The 23,729-nt window shown below is 42.9% G+C and overlaps 1 protein-coding gene across 2 annotated transcripts in view; it reads left to right on the top strand.

Annotated features, from left to right (window-relative positions):
* Positions 1 to 201: 201 nt before the first annotated feature.
* TMX4 (thioredoxin related transmembrane protein 4) overlaps positions 202 to 23,729 on the top strand; it is a 59,187-nt gene continuing 35,659 nt past the window's right edge. For both annotated transcript variants that reach the window (XM_039531581.1, XM_039531580.1), the window contains exons 1-2: positions 202 to 424; positions 22,646 to 22,761. In XM_039531581.1, the coding sequence (XP_039387515.1) occupies positions 225 to 424; positions 22,646 to 22,761 (316 nt within the window). In that variant the 5' untranslated portion in view covers positions 202 to 224. The remainder of the gene's footprint in view (positions 425 to 22,645; positions 22,762 to 23,729) is intronic.

The raw sequence follows: 23,729 nt of genomic DNA, 5'->3' as shown, positions 1-23,729 counted from the left end.
ACTCCCCCCTGGCGGTTCTGCCTCTGCTTCGCCCCCACAGACCCCGCCCCCTCGTTCCCCGAGTGACGCCCCGTCCTCCCCGGGCCCCACCCCCAGGCGCTGTCCCACGGTCTGAAAGCCCCGCCCAGTCTACCCAGGCCCCGCCCCCGGGCCGTCCCGCTCAGCGAGGCCCCGCCCCCTGGGCCGCTTCCGGCGCGCGGCTGGGCCGGGCCGCGCGGGGGAAGATGGCGGCGGGCGCGCGGGGAGCCGGGCCTGACGCCGCGGTGACAGCGCTACTGGCCGCCTGGCTGGGGCTGGTGCTGGGCCCCGCCGCCGCCTCCCGCCCCTCCGAGGTGGGCAGCCCCGGCGAGCAGCGGGGCCGCGTGCAGGTCCTGAGCGCCGCCAACTGGAGCCTGGTGCTGCAGGGCCAGTGGATGGTGAAATTGTGAGTAAGGGCCCCGCCGCCGGCACCTCCCCCCGGGAGGGTCCGTCCTGTATAGCCCGCCCCCCCCCCGGACAGTCCATTCTCTATAGCCCCCCCGCCCCCCCGGGACAGTCCGCTCCCCTCCCCAGGACAGTCCGTTCTCTATAGCCCGAGCCCCCCCGGGACAGTCCGCGCCCCCCCGGGACAGCCCGTTCTCTATAGCGCTCTCTACCCCTGCCCCAGGACAGTCTGTTCTCTATAGCCCGCCCCCGGGACAGTCCGCGCCCCCCCGGGACAGCCCGTTCTCGATAGCGCTCTCTACCCCTGCCCCCGGGACAGTCTGTTCTCTATAGCCCGCCCCCAAGACAGTCCGCTCCTCCCCAAGACAGTCCGTCCTCTATAGTGCCCTCCACCCCCCTGGGACAGTCCGTTCTCTATAGCCCCTCCCCGCGGACTGTTCCTATATAGCGCGCCCTCCTCCCCCGGACAGTCTGCCATCCATAGCCCCGCCCGGGACGGCCTATTGTCCATAGCTTCTGCCGCCCCAGGAGAGGGCCCCCCCTCACCCGCTGTCATCCCTAGAGTGATATTTTTCCCCGTGTGTACCGTCTTGGAACGAGAGAGTGACTGCATTACTTGGGACATCACTATTTTCGTTCACGTTTGTAGTAACTAATGTCCCCCAAATACAGTGTGTTTCTTCAGATTAGATAAGAATGTTCTGAAATATGGGCCTGATCCAGCAAATCCTTTACATCGGGGGTAGTCAATAGGCAGACCGCGGGCCAAATCTGGACTGCCAGATGCTTTTGAACAGACCCTAAAGTCTTTTTATTTACTACTTGTTGTTGTTGTTTTCTTTGGCATCTGGATCTTGACTAAGAAATTTGGACCTTAACAAAAAATAAGTGACTACCCCTGCTTTACGTGGACAGCCTTACCAGGCCTATACTCCTGTGACAAATATTATGTTCTGTTATCTCTGTCTTCAGCAGGCAGTGGGAAATCCACTAAATAATGTTTGCATAATCAGGGCCCAAAACACTTAAGAACATGCTTAATTTGCTGCATGTTAGTAGTCCCATGGACTTTAGTGAGACTATTTGTGTTTGAAAAGTTAAGCATGTGTCCTGCATCTTCTTTGCACTCAAAGCTTCCATTGAGTTTTGTTGGAGTAAGGGATGCAAATTGGGATCCAGTGGCACTATACATGAGTGTCAGTAGTTTTTTAAGCTATTAACTACAAGTGGAAAACTACAAAGTCCGTCCCTCTCTCTTCTTACTTCCCAGCAGGGTGTGTCCAATTCTCCTTGTCTTTGGAAGTTATGAAACACACAAAAAATGCCTCATGAGCGTGTTCTTTCTCCCATTGACATCCATAGGAGTTCTGCCATTGACTTCTGTGGAAGTTGAGTGCATCTCACATAGAGCGAAGTTCACTTAGGTCAATGGAAAACTCCCATTGACTGGAATGATGCTAGGATTTCACCCAGGATATCAGACCATTCAAGTGTCTGAAGTACAGATATTTTGAACTTACAGGCTAGCCCAGCTGTATTTGTTTAGAAACAACAATTTTGTTTTTCCGCAAAACATTTTAAAAACAAGCATTAAAAAGGGTTTATATTTCCCTGGTTTTGTGTGCAGGGATGCTGTAAAGTGCAATTTGTTTCTTGGCATGTTTGCTGCCTTTCTGTAAAAGTGCTCTCACAGCTTGAGTATCCAAGCAGTTAAAAACAAACTATGAACTACTAGTGATGTCCTTTGCAGCCACGTGTACTTGTTTCTTAAATTTTTGTTTTCTAAAAAATGCTCTTCATAACAGAGAGTAAAGAGCTTAGTCCGAGGTTGAAGCAGTGAGTTAGTTTGGATGATCTGATTCTGTATGCTTTATTCCTAGAAAGCCTGTGCATGTTTAAATAACATGACTCAAAGTTGATGGTGGTGGGTGTTAAACTTCAGTAAATCCTTGGGTAAATTTATGATGTAAGCTAGCATTGAGTCTATGAAAGCTGCATTCAAGTTTGTTTTTAGAACATTTCCCTAGGTTTGTTTCTGCCTTGTTATTTTTCTTCTACTGGGATTGAGTCACCCTGCATTGGGAGGTGATTAAAGGGAGGGACTGTCTAGCTCCACTAGGAATTTTAGATTTCACAAGCCTATTGGAGTCTTAGTGATATCAGTAAGTAGTCAAAATAGACATTATGCCTGACCATCTTGAAGGCCCTGCTTTAGAGACACTCCCTGACTCACTATTGTGAGTAAGGTTTTATAGGATAAGGGCTTGATTTTTCATTGGTTTACTGTATATTCTTGTTTATCTTAAATACAAAAATGTGATATGAAAATGAAAGGAAAGCTTCTGATATAAATAGAAGGAAAACAAGAAAATAGAGTTGAGGTCATCAGGTAGTTAGTGTCTTGCCTTGTACTGCAGTATGAAAAATATTATGAGCCACTGATAATCATCAAATGATATATTAAGGATTTCCTAGTACCTTTTTCAGTAACCATAAGTCATTTAGACTCTTTCTATGAAGGTTTATAAATTAAGGTTTTTATATGAAGAAAGAAGATGATTCACTAGCCTGTGTATGAATAATAACTTTATACTAAAATCAAGTGGGTGGTTCATGGTGGTGGCTCCTCGCTTTCTCTTGGCCATAAAAAGTAAGGTGGAAAATGTTTTAAGCAACCAGCCCCCCAACTCTCACACAACCTGCCAAAAAAAAAAGGGGGAGGCGGAAAGGGAGCATGCAAAGATGGTGGTGAATGTCTAAAACCAAAAAGTGGTGGAGCAAGGACATTATTGGGTTAGTTTTCATTCCCTAATAGCTCATTTTGTCAGAACTCAGTGCTGGTTAGACCTCAGACCTTGTTTCAGTCAGATGTACTCCTCTTCTCAAAACTGGTGCTTAATTTAACTAAATCACCTGAATTATGTGACACTGGGACTTTTAAAGACAAAGTAATATACTTCTTGTGGTATTTTAAATTTAAAAATGAAGGCTCCTGATTTTTTTATAACTGGCAACAAACTCCTCTGTTGGACTGATGTCTACAATGTTTTTTTTGCCATTCCACTAACTTCATGAATCTGAAAATCATATTTTCCACACTACAACTGTAGTGATAACTCTGCTTAGAAGTGATAAAGGTAAATGATGCGTGGAGATGGTAGCCTGGGAAACCTATCAGCCCAGGTTTTACCACTAGCTGAGTATGAGGGGCCGGGGGGGGGACGGGACGGACAGGACTTGACTTGCATAAATTCTTTCCCCTTATGGTAGTTACATACAGTGTCTATGTATAAACAGAGTGCAATATGAAATAGCTGTTTAAGTTTCTCCATGCTCTTTCCTTGCACATCCTCAAGTGCCTCTGACTTGACCTCAAGGGGTCATCCCTCTAAGAGATAGTGAGCTTCAGTCTCTGTATGCATTTTGTGCTTGGCCTTTGCTGAAGGAGTTAATCCACTGGTGCTGGATTTGTGATCAGGAGTCTTGATGTCTTTCTACTAGAACAGGGGTGGGCAATCTTTTTGTTCTGAGAGCCACATCTGGGTATGGAAATTGTATGACGGGCCATGAATGCTTACAAAATTGGGGGTTGAGTGTGTGTGTGTGGGGGGGGGGGGGTCAGGAGGGTGCTCTAGGCTGGGACCGAGAGGTTTGGAGGGAGGGAAGGAGGGGGATCAAGGCTGGGGCAGGGGGTTCAGGTGCAGGAGGGGGTCAGGGATGCAGGCTCCAGGCGGTGCTTACCTCAAGCTGCTCCCAGAAACCGGCATGTCCCACCTCCGGCTTCTATGTGGAGGTGCAGCCAGGCAGGTCTGCGGCCAATGGGAGCTGCGGGGGCAGCGTGCAGAGCCCCTTGGCTGCCCCTACACGTAAGAGCTGGAGGAGGGACATGCCACTGCTTCTGGGAGCTCTGCGGAGCGGGGCAAGCCCCCGACCCCACTCCCTGGCTGGAGCACTGGAGCAGGGCAAGCCCTGGACCCCGCTCCCCGGCGGGAACTTGAGGGCTGGATTAAAATGTCTGGTGGGACGGATGCGATCCCCGGGCCGTAGTTTGCCCACCCCTGTACTAGAAACTAGTCTGAGATCCACTGGTATTCATAGAACAGCCATTAAATGATGAAAACTGTTTGTCATTGCTTACTTTGTCTGGGTTTGAACTGCTGACCTGCAGGTGAGATTCCCACCCAGTTAACAGTCTCTTGATCCACAATTTAGCCCGATATACTCCTCTGAAATTGTTGCAGTATTTGACATAAAAATCCTACCTGATTGGGAGGCCTGGCTTTTTTTCCAATTCGTTTGGTGTCTCCAAAGTTTTCTTTCTACACTAACACGTGATGAGTTCTCTTAGCACTTCTGTGGCAGCCATAACTACATGGAGATCCCTATTTAAAGGCTGTAAGTTGTCTGTCGTATAGTAAGGGCTGCTGTCTAGACCATGTTGACCTGCATATCTGAAAAATGCTGTCATTTGTTCAAAATGGTACAATGGCAAATACTTAGGGAATAGTGCATAGTACTGACACCATTTATAAGCAGCAAATAGAAAACAGAAAAGTCTTGAATGTCAGCATTTCAATTTTAACTTTTTCTACACAATACCAGATGTGAAGAGTCAAGTTCTTTTTCCAGAATAGTACAGTGTATCACTGCAGAACACACCAATAAAAAAAAAAGAGTTCTTGGATAGGTTTTTGTAACTGTTCACCCATTCACAGTTGGCAAAGTTGCAGGGTCAGGAAATACTGTAGAACATTTTGTCAATGAAATGTAGGATAACAGTCTTTGAAAGAAATTATAGCTTTTTTGGGTCTTCTGTTTGCATCAATGAGATCCAACATTTGCAAGAAATGGTGATGATAGGAGGCTAATATGAACAGGATTGTAAAGGCTTTTAAATCATCTTCTTTTTTTCTAAGCTTACAGAGTAGAAAACATACATTCCACAAATATTTTTTTTGGTTTTATGTTGTTTGTATTATTGTTGGTTTTGTGTTATATGAATACATTGCTGACAAGTTGTCTGTGGCAACTTGAACCACTGTATCCTGTACTTGTGGGAGGAATGACTTGAGAGCCAGAAGGTTGTCCGTGAGTTCTCACAGCTTTATATGCAAGTGTGACTGTTGACAACTGCACAGGCCTTGAACACTATTCCGGGTCTAGCGGTGGATTGAACGGCCTGATAGTGCCTGGTTTATCTGTTTGTTGGCCATGAACTCTGGCCCAGTGGAGCATTTGTTTTGGACTAGGCCTCAGTTGAACTAATGATGTAAGAACTAGCAAAGATTCGTAAGGGCTTTGGCCTGCCACAAGTGCTACCCAGGCAAGTGCTGTGGGGATGCTGTTTGTAGATATCAAGTACCACTTATTTGTCCTCCATGTATAGTGTAGGCAAGTCTACAGTGTAAGCCATTGTGCTAATAGTCTATACAGCAATAGAATCCAGAGATAGTGTTTACTGTTGAGGGTTTGAGCATAGGGTAGGGTATGTCTACACTGCAATTAAAAACCCATGTCTGGCCCAGGCTTGGGGGACTTGGACTAAGGGGCTGTTTAATTGAGGTGTAGAGTCTTGGGCTGGAGCTCAGGCTCTAGGACCCTGTGAGGCGAGAGGGTCCCAGAGATTGGATTGGAGCCTGAGCCATATCTACACCAGAGTGAAACAGGCCCTTAGCCCGGGCCCTGCAAGTCGGAGTCAGCTGGCATGGGCCAGCCATGGTTGTTCAGTTGGAGTGTAGGCATACCGTCTGGGCCTTCTGCAGCTGTAGTGGACAAATTGATGGAACTCACATATTTTTCTGCTCATAACAAAAAGCATCAATATATCAGTCTTAAAGTGAGCTCCATTGTGATATGGGTGTTAGTGGATTACAGAGGTTAATTCCTGGATCTTTATGTTGACTGGCCAGATGAGTGCACTCTAGACTTACTGAGTTTTGTGAAAGGTGACACTCTTCTCATCTCATAGAAATCAGGTCTCTATTCCTGCAGAATCTTGGTGAGTCTACTTATCTTTTATTCCCTTGGAGAATGCAGCCTGTCCTGGATTAAACAACACAGAGTGTTCAGGCAGCTATTGTAAAAACAAGATTTGAATGGTCCTAAAATAACTCCTGAAGAGCAGTGATAACACTACCTGCTTCCTGATGTTTTGGTTTGCGTACTATGTATCTGCAATATACATCTCCCTTGCTTCACAATTCATGGATTAAGGAGGTTAAAAAAAACACCCTGTTTCATCAGCCTGAAACTCCTTGAATGTCAGGCTGGTGCTGCTGTGCATGTTAAGAAACCTAACTCAAGTGGTACTCTTTGCTATGCTTTGCCACTGCAACAACAGAAGAGGAAGAAAACAGTGCCAATAGTAGCTACTGCGGGTATATTAACACTGTTAGTCACCAGCTTCCTGCTTAAGTGAAATGCTGGATTATTTTACCATATTCGGTTATAAAGGGGAGGAAATGCTTTTAAGAGCATGATTATCAATTCTTTTTATATATCTCTGTTTTGGACACACATTCAAAGATTTAAAATGTGATTTCCTCTCTATAAATAATGCCACACTTTGTAACAGACATGTTAATACACAATAAATCTTACATATATACCCTGAGTGGAGTTCACTGAAAGAATAGACTGTAGGCTCATGTAAAGAGGAACTGTAGCATGAAGCTAATCTGAGGAAAATGTATTAGGGGAATGTAGAGGGTGCAGAAGATGATGAAAGGAAGAGCAGTATATAGGATGTGAAGGGGAGATGCTGGCCTGTAAACTATTTGGGACTGGTGGAAAACAGTGGTAGGTTCCTGCGCACAATAAGATCTCTGAAGTGAAATCCTCATTCCATTGAAGTCAATGAAAATTTTTCCAATGATACCTGCTGGGCCATGATTTCCCTCTCATAATAGCATAAAAGTCCTTATTTATCTTCCTGATCAACAGGGTCTGGTTTTCTATCTTCACCTTCCTCTAGTATGGATTTTGGGTTTCATGTGTTCCTTGTCTCAGAAAGTCTCTTTTATGTGTCTCTGGGTAGATCTATGCGACCACTTAAGTTGATCTAACTTATGTTGCTCAAGGGTGTGAAAGAGACTCTCTCCTCCCCCCCCCCCCAAGCAGCGCAAGTTACAGTGACGTAAGTGGTGTCCACACTGGCGCAATGTCAGTAGGAGACACTTTCCTGCAGACATAGCTTCTGCCTCTCATGGGGTGCGTCTATACTTACCGGCCGGGTCGACGGGTAGCGTTCGACTTCTCGGAGTTCGAACTATCACGTCTAATCTAGACGCGATAGTTCAAACTCCGAACGCGCTCCCGTCGACTCCGGAATTCCACCACCGCGAACGGCGGTGGCGGAGTCGACGGGGGAGCCGCGGACTTCGATCCCGCGGCGTCTGGACAGGTAAGAAGTTCGAACTAAGGTAGTTCGACTTCAGCTATGCTATTTGCGTAGCTGAAGTCGCGTACCTTAGTTCGACCCCCCCCCCCCCCCAGTGTAGACCAGGCCATGGAGGTGGAGTAATTACGCCCATAGGAGAGTGGCATAGAGCGTCTTCACGGTACACAGTACAGCGACACATCTACATCGGATGTAACACTTCTAGTGTAGACCTGCTCTCTATCTCCCTTAGCTTGTCCAGGTCACCCACTCTAGTGTCAAGAATCTGTACTTGGTCTCTGAGGGCCATGAGCTCCTTTCACCAAATGCACACATACACTAGCTGCCCACAAGGCAGGTAATCATACATGCTGTATTCAGTGCAATAAACTGGATAGCCATCCTTCTGCTGCGGGACTTCTGCTTGCATTCTTTATACTCCTGAATCTTTTTTTTGTTTATGTTACATCATGTTATGTTTAATTACATCTCATAAAGGCAACAACTTCCTTACGTGATTCATACTGTTGCCAGGACCTAATGTAGAAGAAATATACTCTCACAGTTGCTTCTGGGCTTTGAAGTGCATGAGTCCACAGCTCCTTCAGTGGATAAAGCTTCAGAAAGCCCACTGTTAAGTGCAGTCTCTGAGAAAGTAAATATAGAGATTTTTTTTCCCCCTTGAAACCATTAATAAGTTTTAAAAACAAGGTGAAATATTCTTGCTTCGAGCACTTGAAAAGGGGAGAACCAGAATAGATCATTATATTAAATATACATTTCTAAATATTTGAGGATCTGTCAGTCTGGACCTTGAAAGACTGACAAATTACAGGCAAAATGAGGGTACTCTCCTGGTGATAGGCCACAGATGATGAGTGTTCCTTCCCCCTCCTTTGAGAAAATCTTTTGCATATGATCTGAGGCTGCCCTATCAAATTTGGATTTGAACTTCAAAAAAAAAAAAAAAAAAGCTAATCCCCTGTTGCTGTAAAAAGGCATATCAAATTTGATAGGACAGAAGGGAAGGACATTCTGCCTCCTCAGCCGTGTCACTGAGCTGGATGAGTGAGTGAATAGTAGGGAGTACCTGCAGTGGAAGATGTAGGGGACCTCGCCATCGGGCCCCTGCCTTGTGAGCCCCCTTGGCCCCTCCTTCCTCACACACCACCTGAGCCAGCTGTGAGACTTGCAGCCAGAGTGTCACTGAATCACGCCCAAGAAACAGCTGTACATGCTCGTGCTCCTCACTCTTAATTTCCTCACAATCATGTCCCTCCTTGAGACCAAATTGTGGGACCTTTCACCACCCAAGTAGGGCGAGGAACCATAGTGGGCCAGTCTGTGTTCCTGTGGCCCACCGGGGATGTTAGTTGGCATCTCCTTCATGGCGCTGTAAGCATGGGGTGTACTTGGTGTGGTTCACGACCTCCCCTGACACTTGTCCTTTCTGTGGTGAGAGGGAGAGACAGGCACACATTTACATCAAATGTGCCAGGTTGCAGCTCCTCTTCCAGCTCCTTCAAAACTTCTTCCTTAAGTTTTGGCTGCACTTTACCCACACCTCCTGATTTATGCACACCCTATCCGTGGCCCCCCAAAGTTGCAAGACCTCCTCGTCAATCTCCTTCTGGCGCTGGCCATGGTGTCTGTCCATCATATCAGTAGGAGGAAGTTGGATGGGGGCTGGGGGCTCTGCAGCTGCAGGGTCTATTTCTGATCTTCCCTCAAGTCACACCTCCAGGCAGAGTTCCTCTGGGTCGCCTTCAAGGAGCAGTGGGCGCTGTCTGGGGTTCTCTGCTCAGTGTCCCCCTCTGGATCCCTCCTTTTGAACCTCTTCCCCCGTTTTCCCATTTTTTTTATCCTCTGTGATCTTTTGATGCCTGGGTCCGTTGGCTCCTCCCCTTAGGGTTTGTGTGTGTGTGTGTGTGTGAGCTTTAGATGTAGGCCGGTTTGAGTCTGCCCATCCCTGGATCCTCAGTAGGTGCAATGGAAGATGAACTCTGAGATAAAACTTAGGTGTGTTAAATATCTGTCCTGATCCCCACTACCACTGTTGATATGATCACAGTTCAGATTAGATTCTTCTGCCTCCCTCGCTTTCTGGGCCATTTGGCCGCTTGTAAAATTTAGCACCACAAATAGTATGGCTTTAATAAAGTTTAACTCACTGTTTTGCGGCTAGTTTTGTTGCCATATTTGGTCCCATCAACAGTGTGCTTCTCTGTGAGTATGTGCTTGGATGTGAGGGAGAGAAGAGCAATCTAAGGATTTGTTTTCACTAGTGGCCTTTTCCAGCCTTACAAGTAACCTCAGTATTAGCTGGGAGCTGGCTGTACTGAGAGTGACTGAAGAGATAGCAGGGGTGAAGCAGTTAAGATTTGTGTGGAGGAGTCTCCAGCTGGGTCTTGTCGAAGAAAAACTCAGTTCTCGCTTTTTGTTTGGGTGCAGCAAAATTAAATACTTTATTATTTCTCCAGTAATTACCATGGAGGGAGAGAGTGCCATAGGACACAGGGTCCTGGACAGGTCTCTCAACTGGTAAACAATTACATCAAGCCTTTATACCGTTGTTTCAGACAATTTCTAGCAATAATACAGACAGTAAAAAGCAACAAATACATTTTGTTTATACATAAGCTTTTCTGCTATCTCACTAGAAAAACAAGACTGCAAGACTGCATATTGCAAGGTCGTAATAACTTTCACACAATTCACTCTGTCTTACATTATCTTGCTTCCTCACGTCACCAGGGTCACAGTTAACCTAACTCATGCTAACTAACATTCATTAAGATCTCTTCAAAACCTTGTTAATTATTTACTGGCTTCCACACTCCCCCCTTTTGTACTTCTAGTACAACAAACAATCTCAAATCTCAATTCGCATGAAACCATGGACTTCAGATTCTACAGCAAACATGTCAACCGTCATGGGACGTAATGACAATGCATGATTAGCATGAACATGAAAGGTATTGCTATTCTTACGTTATTTACAACAACAACAACAATAATATAATCCTAAATTAACTAACAACACTACAAATAATAACAATCCTATAGGAATAATATAATGGGGCTGTTGTACAATCGTGAACACAAAGCACAAAACATCATACCTAGTACATAAAGTAAACACTCTATAAGCTGTATGAAAGGCATTCCTTCCAGCTTGATATATATTCTAAAGCATGGGAATTTGCCCTTGCAATTCAGAGATTCTTTGAACCTTTGGTAACAATGAAAGCAAATTTTGAAACCGATCAGGTACTATTCTAGTCCAATTAAAATATACCTGAAATCTAAGAGCTACATGTAACATTCTATCTGCATTCTATCTGCAGGCCAGTAAATGATATAATTGCCTGCAGCAGTGGTAAGATCAATATGTATATCTTGTAAAGTGGTGGCATTAACGCACACACAGCTATCATTAGCTTGAAAAAAATGGGTGTCCCGTCAGGGTAGTTCCTTGACCTTCACCCTCTCAACAAATATTGTCATAAACAGTGACAACTTCCCCTAGCTTCAGTTTATAGATACACTGAGCTGTGGTGGTTCTAACGGCCAAAATGTCCATTGACTCTCTATTCTTATCCAAAATGTCAGGTGTCATTCTAGGGGTACTGTCTAGAAATCAGTTGGAGATACCAGGTGGTCTAATTTCCCCAGATGTCTCGGTAAACAATTACAGTCCCACAGGCATCCTCCCCATGGACCCAGCAGGATTCGGTATGTGGGAGCCCACACCCACCCTAACCGGTCCATATGCTTGGAAGGAGCACTGTGAATGTCCACACTTCCATCCAGAAAGTGTCCAAGTATGTCTTCATGACCACAGATCAGATGGTACTCCTGACATGTCTGGAAGGGCAGTGGGCCAAGTCTAGTCTAGATCCCACTGCAATGCCTTCCCAGCCTCAGTGATATTCAATACCATCTCTGTCAATAACTTCTGGGTCATAGAACTAAGGGCTGAAATGACATGTAACTCACCAACTCCAGCCTGTACTGACGATAGCTGAGCTTCAAAAATAAGGCTAGTGGCCTTTTCTAGTTGGCCCAATTTCTTATCATGTTTGTTGCCTTTAAGAATAGTCCAAATGGCTAGTACACTATTGGCCAGATGAAATAACCCAGCCCTTTTTGTTGTGCTAATCTAATGGCAGCCCCTTGCGAGCAATCTGGGTATGTAGAAGTGATTTGAAAACTGGATAAGGGCAATGTCAGTTAAAATCCAATTAGGGAGGGCAATACATACTGAAGGATTTATCCAAAACACAGGGCGCAGCCTGTAGAATAAACCCCAAAATCCAATTAATACCACAGTCCCAAGCATGGGTCCCACAAATTTCCTCCTGCCAGTATGTAATTCTTTGTTTCTTCACCAGGGTCAGTTCTCGGTGTCCTTTTCAGTCAGGAATTCCTGGACTTTGGCAATGTCAGTGGAGTGAGTGTGTCTTCTTCTTTCCCAAAACAATCGAGGTTTAGCATCCCACAGGGGAGAGGTTGCCAGCACATATCACCCTGTAATAGCTGTGCTTTTCCTAGAAAAGTCTAAAGGCACAGTTGGTCTGTCAGTGGACAAGGGAGCTTTTTCCCTGCTGTCCAGAAGCACAGTAGAACTAGAAGAAAGAATAGGCTAATCATCAATAGGAAAATTCTTCTGATGTGGAGGGGTCTTTTTGCAGTGAGAATCCTGGGTCCAAGCAGTCAGTCTGTGGCACTTCACAGCGGTGTCGGTAGTCAGCAGGACTTGGAAAGGGCCTTTCCAGCATGGAGCCAAGGCAGTCTTTCGCTGATGGATCTTTATGTAGACCCAGGCTCCTGGTTCCAACGAGTGGCAAGGTTGCACAGGATCCTTTGGTAGTGCTTCCATCACCTGTGCATAAAAAGACTTAACACATTTCATTAGTGCCTGACAATATTTAAGCATTATGTTATCCAGCAAATGAATGTCCATCTGAGCTGGGGTTAGTGGGGGTGCAGTTGGTAGTCAGCATTGGGTGTCCTGTCAAATTTCATGAGGGCTGAGTCCAGTCGTTCGATCGGGAATGGCTCTCATACACATCAGTGCCAAAAGAAGGGCATCCGGCCACCTTAAGTTCGTTTCAGCACAAATCTGGGCCAGTTTATTCTTTAAAATCCCGTTCTGGCGTTCCACTGTCCCAACTGTGGGTGGTGAGGGCAGTGAGTTGCACATAACTCCTTTACAATCTGTCCAGTAAAAATGAATTCCACGATCACTGTTGATACCCACAGGGATGGCAAAACGTGGCACAAAATCTTTAAGCAAAATGTCACAACAGTCCTGACACCTGCTTTCCTGCAGGGAAAAGCTTTAACCCAATTGGTAAATACATCAACTAAAACAAATACATATCCATAACCACAACATGTAGACATCGAAATAAAATCAATCTGAATATTTACAAAAGGTCCCCAAGGAGGAGAGTGGGCTGGCCGCTGCACACCAATCTCGTGTAACTGCAGCAACCATTCCCCCCCCCCCTTCCCTTGGTAGGCAGCCAAGCGGTGTCCTTGACTGGGGCCAGCGCATGTTAGCCATTCTCTTTTTTCTCCCTTCTTGGCGTTTTTTTTTTCTTTTTTTTTTCGTTAACATACAAAGAAAACTTTTACCCTTTACTCATACACCTTCTTTTATACCATGAACACATAAACATTACTGTTATACAGTACATTAGTCTCATTAATCAAGTATGCCACATATACCCTTTTACTAAAATAACCTTATTACAGAACTTTGGAACAACAAGCCAGGACAAGCACACCCACTTTGAGAAGTTCACTTAATATAACCTCTAGTCCAATAGCTTTCCACCATCCCCAGCCCTCTGGCTAAAAGTCTGAGGTAGCCAGAAGGATCCCTCGTACAATATGGGGAGTGGGTTAACTTTTCATGTCCTTGCTTCCAAAGACTGTCAGTATGATTTTAACAACAATTCTCAATTAAAAGATTTGGCCAATGTAGTTTCTTTCTCTTACTGAAGAAAATGTATTAGACTTTAGTATATCACATTTTTCTGATGTAACCAAACACTTTGCATTCTAAGTTGAACAAAACAAGTATCTGCATTGCAATGCAACATTTTCGCTTGATGTCAAATCAGACCATCTCATGAAAATATTAAACACAACAATTTTTGGCCACGAGACAAAACACCACAAAACAGAACATAGAACACACAACATAATTGTGATTGCCAGTAAATCATAGTACATTGAATGCTGTGCAGCTGGCATTAATGTTCTTTGATTATCTGAAAGACAAAAACAGAGGTCCACCCCTTCGGGGCAGTTAAATACTTAAAATATACAAATACTCTTGTTGATTCTAGGCAAAACAGAGGAATTACCCCATATTTTCTCGTATGTGCTTCTTAGACAGCCCTGGTTCAGCGGCCTCTACCTTATCAGTTAGTTAATTTGCATTAACACAGATGCTCTCCGGCTTGCTTTTTTTTTATTTTTTATTTTTCTGTTAACTCCTGCTTTTAAACACTGAAAGAAAACATCACCACTTATAGTGCCTGTAGAGCCTAATAAAATTCTCATTACATAGCACTGTATACATTCTTCAACTGATTTAACAAAATTGTTCATAGCCAAATGATTGCAATCTAATAAGTTCTTTGCCTGAATTTATTCACAAACATGTCAAAGACACCAAAAAACTGTTCTCTTTAGCATTTTTACAAAGTTCAAGTGCTGTTCCCCCCAGCAAACACAGAGTCAATTTTTCATTTTCCCTTAAAAATCAATTGCTTTTTCCTTCCAACAGCCACTTTACCAATGCAAATCACCATTCCAAATATCCTTCTGAGTATTTGAAATCCTCATGCTTACATTCACTTACTCCTTCTTTCCACTACACCCTCAAAAGTTTCCAACCTGTTTTCCAAATCTCTCTGTCTGTTGCCCTGCCTGCCTGGGCCCAATCCTTTTTTCTCGCTGAATCGTCCCTATCCTAGGCACTACCAGTTTAGCTAGGAGGGTGGGCTTCACAACTAGCCCTCACCCTTCTGGTCTTGTCCCTAAAACATTTTTACTCCCAAACTACTCGAGTCCTCCCTAGTAAGGCTTGCCACCTGGGCAAATATACATGGCCATTGGGTAAAGGCCATTTACTTAACACATAATCCAAACCCCTTTGGGGGTCTACGCAGAGACCCACCCATTTGTCTGCTGACACTTAAACAAAAAAGAAAAGTACACAGAGAGCAGAGAAAATTACAGTCTAAGCCAGATTTTTCCACTTCTATTACATTGTCCGTTACAGGGGGGTGGGCGGGACAGAATTATCTCAATACAACCTCAGAGCTTCATCGCACACATGGCTTCCACCCTGAGGAATTACGAACGAGAAGTTCAGTTCCGCTCACACACCTAACGCCCAAATGAACAGAGCAGAAAAACATCAGTAACCGGTTAAACAAAACAGAACAAAACTAAATAGTGCACCAAAACCAAATAGTGTTTCCTTATTCTATTAGAGCTCACCTATAATCATGCTATTCTTAACACAAAACACCAACAGTACCAAACAAAGCAAACATAAACTAACAAGGGTAAAACAGATAGATGGTGTAAATTCTGCAGTGCTCCCCCATTATTAAGTGCTCACCAAACTGTGACAAATTCCTGTTACTAATTTATCCCTCATGTCAGGTGATCAGACTGACAGAGCACATAATCAAATTTTAAAGCTTCATTAAAAATAATAAAACAACAATGGAGAGTGTTGGGAATGCTCCCACATCACTCGGGAAAAATATGAATGCCCCAAGCCTTGAACCACTTTAATACTCACACATGTCTCACTGGGAAGTTAAGCTTTGCAAATATAATTCCAATTCTGTAACTCCTGCTTTTGGTTTGCCTCAGTTTCTATTTTCCACAAGCAGCTGGGGCTGAAAGCAGTTTACTTTGCACTTAGCATAGTCCGCACTAATTCATGACCTTGAACACAAAACAACTTCTCCTTTATGCCCAGAATTGCTGATTCCTGTGCTCTGTGAAAATCCACCTTTTTCCCCATGTGCTCAATAGCAAAATGCAATAATTGGATGATACAATACAATCAGTAATCATGGTTAATATGTCCCTTTATCAGTTGGCTTTCTCTCCCTGCTGCAGTTCTGACTCTTGCACTCTTCTCAAAGGCATGATAGAGAAGAGCTGTCCATATAACCTCAGGTTACTTGGCATCCAGACTTGAAATTTTGACCTCAGTGATTTCACCTTTCTGTTTCAAACAGCGTATTGTAGATAGGATTTGGAAACATCGCCTTTATAACAACATTGTAAATGCGTATTTGTTCAGTAACTAAAACAATTCTATACTCTTGCATCAGAGAACCTCATAGGCAGTTTTAAAAAATATAAACAAATACACTTCAACCATATCTGTTTGTGATTGCATTAGGGTACGTGTTTTTGGCCCTGTTAACAACCTATGGATGTCAGTGTGACATTGACCTGTTCTAAAGGAGCAGATTCTGTTTAAGGAGTGGTGCCCTACAGTTCTAGCGCGAAGCATTTCGCTGAGTTTTTTTTTTTTCTCTCCTGGTTGGTGCTCTCATTTTTTGCACTGATCTGAAAAATTTTGTCTACTGCATTGGTAAAATATTTTGAATATTTTCTATTTTAGCATCAGTGTAAAAAAAAAAAAGTTACTTCTATTAAGTTACCTATAACTTAATAGACTCACAGGAAACCAGTTATCTGTCATATTTCTTCAAATGGTTTTTGTAGCTTTACTTTTATAACTAGTAGGCATGAAAAACTTCTAGTATCAGAGGGGTAGCCGTGTTAGTCTGCTTCTGTAGAAGCAGCAAAGAATCCTGTGGCACCTTATAGACTAACAGATGTTTTGCAGCATGAGCTTTCGTGGGTGAATACCCACTTCTTCGGATGCAAGCGTTATCTAGGAATCTTATTTTAAGATCAGATTGTGCCGTTTTGGTTTAACATCCCTCCCCTCCCCCCCCAAAAAAACACAAAAAGTTCTTTGATCTTGTAAATACTGGACATCTTGTGATTCTGTTCTCAGGTAACACATTTGTAGTGCAGCTGGGTTTATAAAATTCCTATCAATATGCCCAATTATTAGGTTGTAGGGGCATAAACTGGCTTTAGCTTCTTTATTAATCTATTACCCATCCCACTGTTATGTAACTTGATAAAACCTAAATTCTTTCAAGAGCTCAGTCTTTGCTTTCCCCTGAGCCTCATCTTTTCTGTAACTTTTATTGAAAACCATTGTCATTTTTAAAGAGGAAGAGGTGTAGACAGCGGGAAATAGGAGAAAGAATACAATTTTTTTTTTGTGCTTCTCCATTCCATCCTTCACCTCCATTCTGCATGCACATTCTTAGTACTCTTTTCCTCCAGTTCCCATCCAGTTTAATTCTTGATTATTTTGGGACTTACTATGTTGTTTTTTCTGTACATTCTTTAATTTCACTGCATTCTTGTGATGTCTGATCACTACTGGACTGTAGTAGTTTTAAGGTCTGTAAGGCTGTGCCTGGGAGTAGCTTGCGAAGAAATGACTCAAAACCAGTTGACTTAAGGTGCATAAAAATATGAAGTGTGAAAGGGTGAGTAGATAGCAAGTGTGAAAAAACGGGGCGGAGGGAGAGTAATGGGCGCCTATATAAGCGAGTCCCAAAGAACGGGACTGTTCCTTTAAAAACGGGACATCAGGTCACCCTAAGTGAAAGTTAAAGGCGGGTTGCAGCTTCTCAAAATTTGGAATTGTGCCAAAAGATGATTTCAGCTATTAGAGCTCTTTCTCACTGTTCTCGGAACTCCTGGCAGAAGTGCCTACATATGGATATGCTATCCTATAGCCCACTGAAGGGGAAAGACTGCCATCGCATATACTGTGTTAGTAGGTCTATGTAATTGTGGCACAAAAGCAGCAGCACCGAGGAGGACAGAGGGTTCTCTTGCCATTATTTTAACATGTTCAATAGTGTCACATTCATAATGCTTGTGACAGGTGCACAGTAGACTGCAGAATGTAGTAATAATCTCCTCTTTAATAATTCTGTCCTGATCTGCAATGGGGAATAAAACTAAATGTAAATACTTACTGTGAACACAGCCAAGCTACACCTAAAAGCATTTGAGAGACCAGCACATCTATATCTATTAAAAAAAAATAGCATAACTGAGGTCAGTGGCAATGTTCCAGCTATATTCCCCTTCTTTTAAAAGGATGGGAGGACTGCTGGCTGAGCCTTTTGCATGAAGTACCTGTCTGGAAAATTCCATGTTTGACTTCCTGGGCATGTTGCAAAACCCATTTCTTTTCTCACGTTTGCGGAGTTAGGAGGGAGGAATAGATAAGGGATGGTGTCTGGGAAAGATGTTTTTTTAATCTCTTCTTTGTAAGTTGTACCTGATTATTTTTGCTACATAGGAAAGCTTGGCTGCTGGGTCAGTCATATTGTGCAATTTGTTTTTAGTGTTAAAGGTGCCTGTAATAGGCACTTCCTCTTTTTACAGTTCTACACATATTACTTACTACTGTATAAGAGCACACTGTGCACCATCTCAACATTAATAAAATTTGTAAACAAGAAACAGTTCAGTCATGCTGCCACTTCAGTCCTGGCATGTTATTTCTTTGTTTACTATCAACCCAAGTTATGTGGGTGGCCCCTCTTTGGAGTCAATGGGAACTTATGCCTGCCTGGAACCCCACTGACTACAATGAGGGTTCGTCCATGCAAGTCCCTTATTGGATGAGGGTCTACATAAGAGATGAGGTAACATAGGATGTTGGACATACCGTATATGAGAGAGAAGGCTGTGGGGTTGCTTATATTACAGGGTTTATGCATTGTATTGGGTGGTATGTGCATAACAGATGTAGGTCGATGTGCGAACAAGGGTCCTCTGGTTGTAAATGAAATTCCCATTGCTCTCAGTGCCACTTGCATATCTTGGGCAGGGTATGTTGTTATGTAATATAAACAGTCTTGTATAAGCCTGCTCCAGGTATCAGTGTTAAGTTCATCTTCATCTTCCTTTTTTTTTTCATCTAAATATTTATATGTTGCCTATTTTATTTTATATTTTCTTTTTTTGTGGTTAGAGTGGAGACTTCATGTTCTTGCCCAAAACCCTCCTCTCAATAAAACCGCTCTCCTTTATTCAATATATTACTTTAAGTTGTGCCCAGCTTTTTAATATTGTCAATTTAATTTAGCCTACAGTGACACAGTCCCATTTAGCCTTTCCTATAAATCTGGTTGTAGTGTAAGAGAGGGTTTTGCTTACATTTTACCCTCACAATATAAAATACTTCTGCTTTAGTTTAACATTTCTCATTTATTTTTTTTCTTTCCCATAGTTCTTAAACTTTACATTTTCAACTCTCAGCAAACAAGAAGCTTTGAATTCTAAAAGAATAGCACATACTTAATTCTCTTACTATTCTGAATGTGGAATGCTTTAGGAGTATTCTTAATTCCCAATTTTGCTTGCTTGGATGTTGGCCTATGGATTTTCTTTCTTTCAATACTCTTACTATATTTATCATAGCTCTCACATCAGCTGTCTGCAGTGGCTTTATCTCTTACCTTTTGCTTTCTCATTAAATAGTTTTTCTTCTTGTCTTCTGTATTTTCTGACTACTCTCTGATTTCTGAATGTACCTCAATGATTTATTCTTTTCTTCATAGAGCACAGGGTTATTTTACAGACTTTTTTTCTGTTAATATTATCTGCTTTATTTGTCAGAAGCTCTTTCTCTTAGGGAATCTGACTTAAAAAGTACAGTACAAAAATGTGTTGCTTCTCTATTGGGAAATGCATTTCTACAATATTATCTGTAAATGTTTGTTCCCTCTCAGGATATGTTATATTCTTTTGTTTTTAAATAGTCTCATACATATGCCATTGCTTCATAATTCCACTATATTAGCTTTCAAGCTAAGGCTTCCATTTCTAATTATCACAAGCAATACACATTTTTTTTCCAATCACAATTTCCCTTTTAATTTCTAAAATGACATCAGATTCTCTCATATGTTGTTAGTGGCATTGAAGCAGCTATCAGACACATTTTTAAGCAATCATACTAAGCAAAATTCATAGTTTTTCTCCCCTATGAAATTGCCCCGGTCATCTATTCATTTTGTTCCAGATACATAGTTATATCTAATCAGAAGAAGTCAGATTTAAGAATAGAAAAGACAGCATCTTTCAACTAGAAATATTGTTGTGTATGCTGCATTAGCTCATTAAAGGAGTACAGTTTCTTGGTAGTCAAAAGAGAAAAGGCTTGAGAAATATATCTAACACCGGCTAACCTAAGGGCTAAGACTACTAACAAAGATAAAAAGTAATTGTTCTTCATTTGTGCTAGGGTCCACAGATGTGTTAAAATCCTGCTTATACCTTGGGGGCAGAACCAGACCTGTCAGTCACTGGCAGCAAGGGGAATGCCCTGCCCCCTGGATTTTACCTGTTTTATCTACCTCCACAGTTTTGCTGGAAGCCCAACCAGACCGCTGAGCTGAGGAAAATGTCAACTTTTTATTTCAAATTTCTAACTAGCATTTTGACTCCGCATTAGTCTCATCAGTTCTGCATCCTCTTTGGAGATGTTTGCAGTAGATGGTGACCCTTCAGACTTCATGAAGAGAGCTAAACTAAAGAAAACCTGTGGCAAAAGGAAAAGGGTCAAGCAGGGGACAGACGTTATTAAGTGCGTCATTGGGGATCTTGGCTGACTTAGTGGGCAGGATGGAGTTTGCTCCTCAGAACCTAGTCGGGGTGGGGTGAGGTGGTGGACCTTGGACCCTTTCCCCTGGGGCAGGAAAGGAGCCAGGCAGGATTGGAAAAATCAGGTCTGGGGACAGCCTGTCCCCCCATCTCCGTGAGGGGAGTGGAGCCAGAAGGGCAGTGTACCAAATGAAAGATAGTGCCTAAGTCTCTACAGCCCACATCAACAGCTACGATTGTAGAGCTCAGCATCTTTCTCTTCCTCCAGTTCTGTCTGAGTCACGGATGGAGTGCACCAGACGCAACATGCACCTTTTTAATGCCAGAGAGTGCACTAACAGGGCAATTTAGCACAGCTCCTTCCTGCTGCTGCCTCCTCTATAACATCCCACCCCCTCACCCCCCAGGGCATGCCTACTCCTATCCCAGGCTGAGACCTCCAGGGAAACACAGACCCATCTGGTCCATGTGGCTTCCATGGAGCAGAAAGGGGTAGAGCTTCTGGGGAGCCCTTCGCTGACACCCAAAAGGAGCCCAAGTGGAGGAGGGGAAACGATAACCCCATGCTTGTAGAAGGCAATGGGAGTACTAGTCACTGGAAATTATTTTGAAAACAACCTGAGTCCAATTTTGTGTTCCCCTCCCAATCGACCCTCCTCCCCCGCACCCCAAAGCAGGATCATAGTGACAAACTGTGAAAGAGGAAATAAATAAAATAACACTTTCCCTTTCTGACCTACGGAGCACAGCATGGTGTTTTTTCCCCTCACTGCTCTCCTTCACAGAGTGGCGCACAGGGGGATAAATGCAAAAAGATCAGGCCACAGACATGGTGATTCGGTTTGGATGTGTGCACATGGTCCCACACAGGGAATCTTCCTCCTTTAGAGGAGGAAGGCCAGCTGTCCAAAGTAGAATTATAGGAACAAATAATAAGTATTTATTGAGGATGATGCGGTTGGGTGGGATGCCATTCCTGCTCAATGGAGGGGGAGGGATAGCTCAGTGGTTTGATCATTGGCCTGCTAAACCCAGGGTTGTGAGTTCAATCCTTGAGGGGGCCATTTAGGGATTTGGGGATTGGTCCTGCTTTGAGCAGGGGGTTGGACTAGATGATCTCTTGAGGTCCCTTCCAACCCTAATAATCTATGATTCTATGAAAAACAAATAAAACTTTCAGACACAGAGTACTGTGAAACTATCCTTAGCTCAACAGCTGCCTTAGGCAAGCTATCACTGTATATCTCCCTCATGTTCTTTGGGAGAATATAATAGAGGGATGGGGATTTCCTGCCAGACCTTAAAAAACAAAATTGTGCTGTTGTTGCCAGCTGTCACTATCAGTTGCCATGTTCTAATGTCCAGGTTGTTACTCCTAGCTTCTGTTGCAGGTTGTGGTGCCTCTCCACTTTCCCAGCCCCCTTCCAGTTGGCTCTGGAAACTCATTGTTTCCTCTTCTGTTTAAGTTTCCCACTTTTTCATATCAGACACCTACATGTAGTCTTTATAGGCTCTTGTTTGCCTTTTTCCTGATTGATGAACTTTATTTTGTCAGGGTGCATCTCTAAAGAATGTTGTCAAGACAAATATGCTTTGATAGCATAGGTGCCCTGCCTTGATAATATCAAGTAACAAATTAGAGTCAATGTAATTTAGAGGAGGGCCCGAGATGTATGAAGGTGATGTAGAATGTCGTCTTTAGGACATAATTTTTGAAGATACGCCTCGCTTCAGTAACTCTTGACAGCGTCCATGAAAATTAATCCATTTTGTGTGTAAATGGAGTTATTTGTTTGTGCTGCATTGTGAAGGATTTGGAAAAGATGATCTTTTCAGACTTGTGAATTGTTTAAACAATTTCTGTAAATCCATAGGGATTTTTTTAAAACTGGTTGGGATTTCATGATTTTTTCCCCTAATCCAGTAGTTTTAATAAGAAAAAATTAGAAAGTGTCTACTTATCTGTGATCAGTACTTTTATATTTCCATTGTATCAGATGTGCGTTTTCTGGAAAGCCTGATTTAAAAAAATATTTCAGTGTGTGTATATTAATCTAATACATTTTTCTCTGTTCTTAGTTATGCCCCTTGGTGTCCAGCGTGTCAACAGATTGAAGCAGCATGGGAGAATTTTGCAAAAGAAAGTGAGCATCTAGATATCACTGTAGGAAAAGTGGACGTCACTCAAGAACCAGGTACGCTATGAAATGGGCACTATATATAAGTATTTAAAAGGAACATCCGAACCTGTGTAGCTCTTAACTACTGGGGAAATGCTCCATTTTACTGGGGCAACTGAAAAATTGGCCAACTCAGAAAAATTAGATTATTTAATCAAAATAAATGTTATTTCCTTCCATTTCTTTGTGCTGCTTGCATTGTTAATTTAACAGCATAGTGTTTCTATCTTCCAAATGAAGGATCAGTGTGGGTCTTCTGCTCTAGTGCCTTCTGTAGTGGACATCCCATAGAAGTGTCTACCTACAATAACAACAAGGAGTCCGGTGTGTTGATCTACCTCTGCCATGGAAGTCTGTTACTTGACTGAGATATTTCCACTGTCTGGTAGTAGGGTGCCTAGATGTCCTGATTTTATAGGGACAGTCCCGATTTTGGGGGCTTTTTCTTATATAGATTCCTATTATCCCACACCCCCTGTCCTGATTTTTTACACTTGCTATCTGGTCACCCTACTGGGTAGTAATGGTGGGGGGAACAAGAAGGTTGAAAACCATGGATTATTCTACTTGGGGAAACAATCTTGAAGTCTGCTCAAGCTAAATGGACATTTTTATAAACTCCCCCTCTTAGCTGGCTGCTTTATTGCTTTATTGTATTATCTAGCTATAGTAATGCTTTTAAGTATTTTGAAAGGACCAGCTTAATTTGTTTCTTGTAAATGAAGTACGTATAGAAAAAAGCTTTTACAAAACTTGTTCTATAAATTATACTTTCAGATAGGCTATTTCCTGCTTTCGGTTTGTTTTTTGAATAAGTCTGACACAGGTAACATTTTGAAATAAAAAAGCTTTGTTAGATTTATAAGTGTGTGCAGATAAATGCAATATGTTTACAATTCTAACCTAGCAGCAAAGGAATAATGTTTATTATAGTTAAGATTGGAAGGATTAGATTTTTATCAGTAAATGTCGGTAAACGTCAA

This window comes from Mauremys reevesii, linkage group 3, assembly GCF_016161935.1.
Source record: "Mauremys reevesii isolate NIE-2019 linkage group 3, ASM1616193v1, whole genome shotgun sequence".
NCBI classification, from domain to species: domain Eukaryota; kingdom Metazoa; phylum Chordata; order Testudines; family Geoemydidae; genus Mauremys; species Mauremys reevesii.
This window is presented reverse-complemented; position numbering and strand designations above follow the sequence as displayed.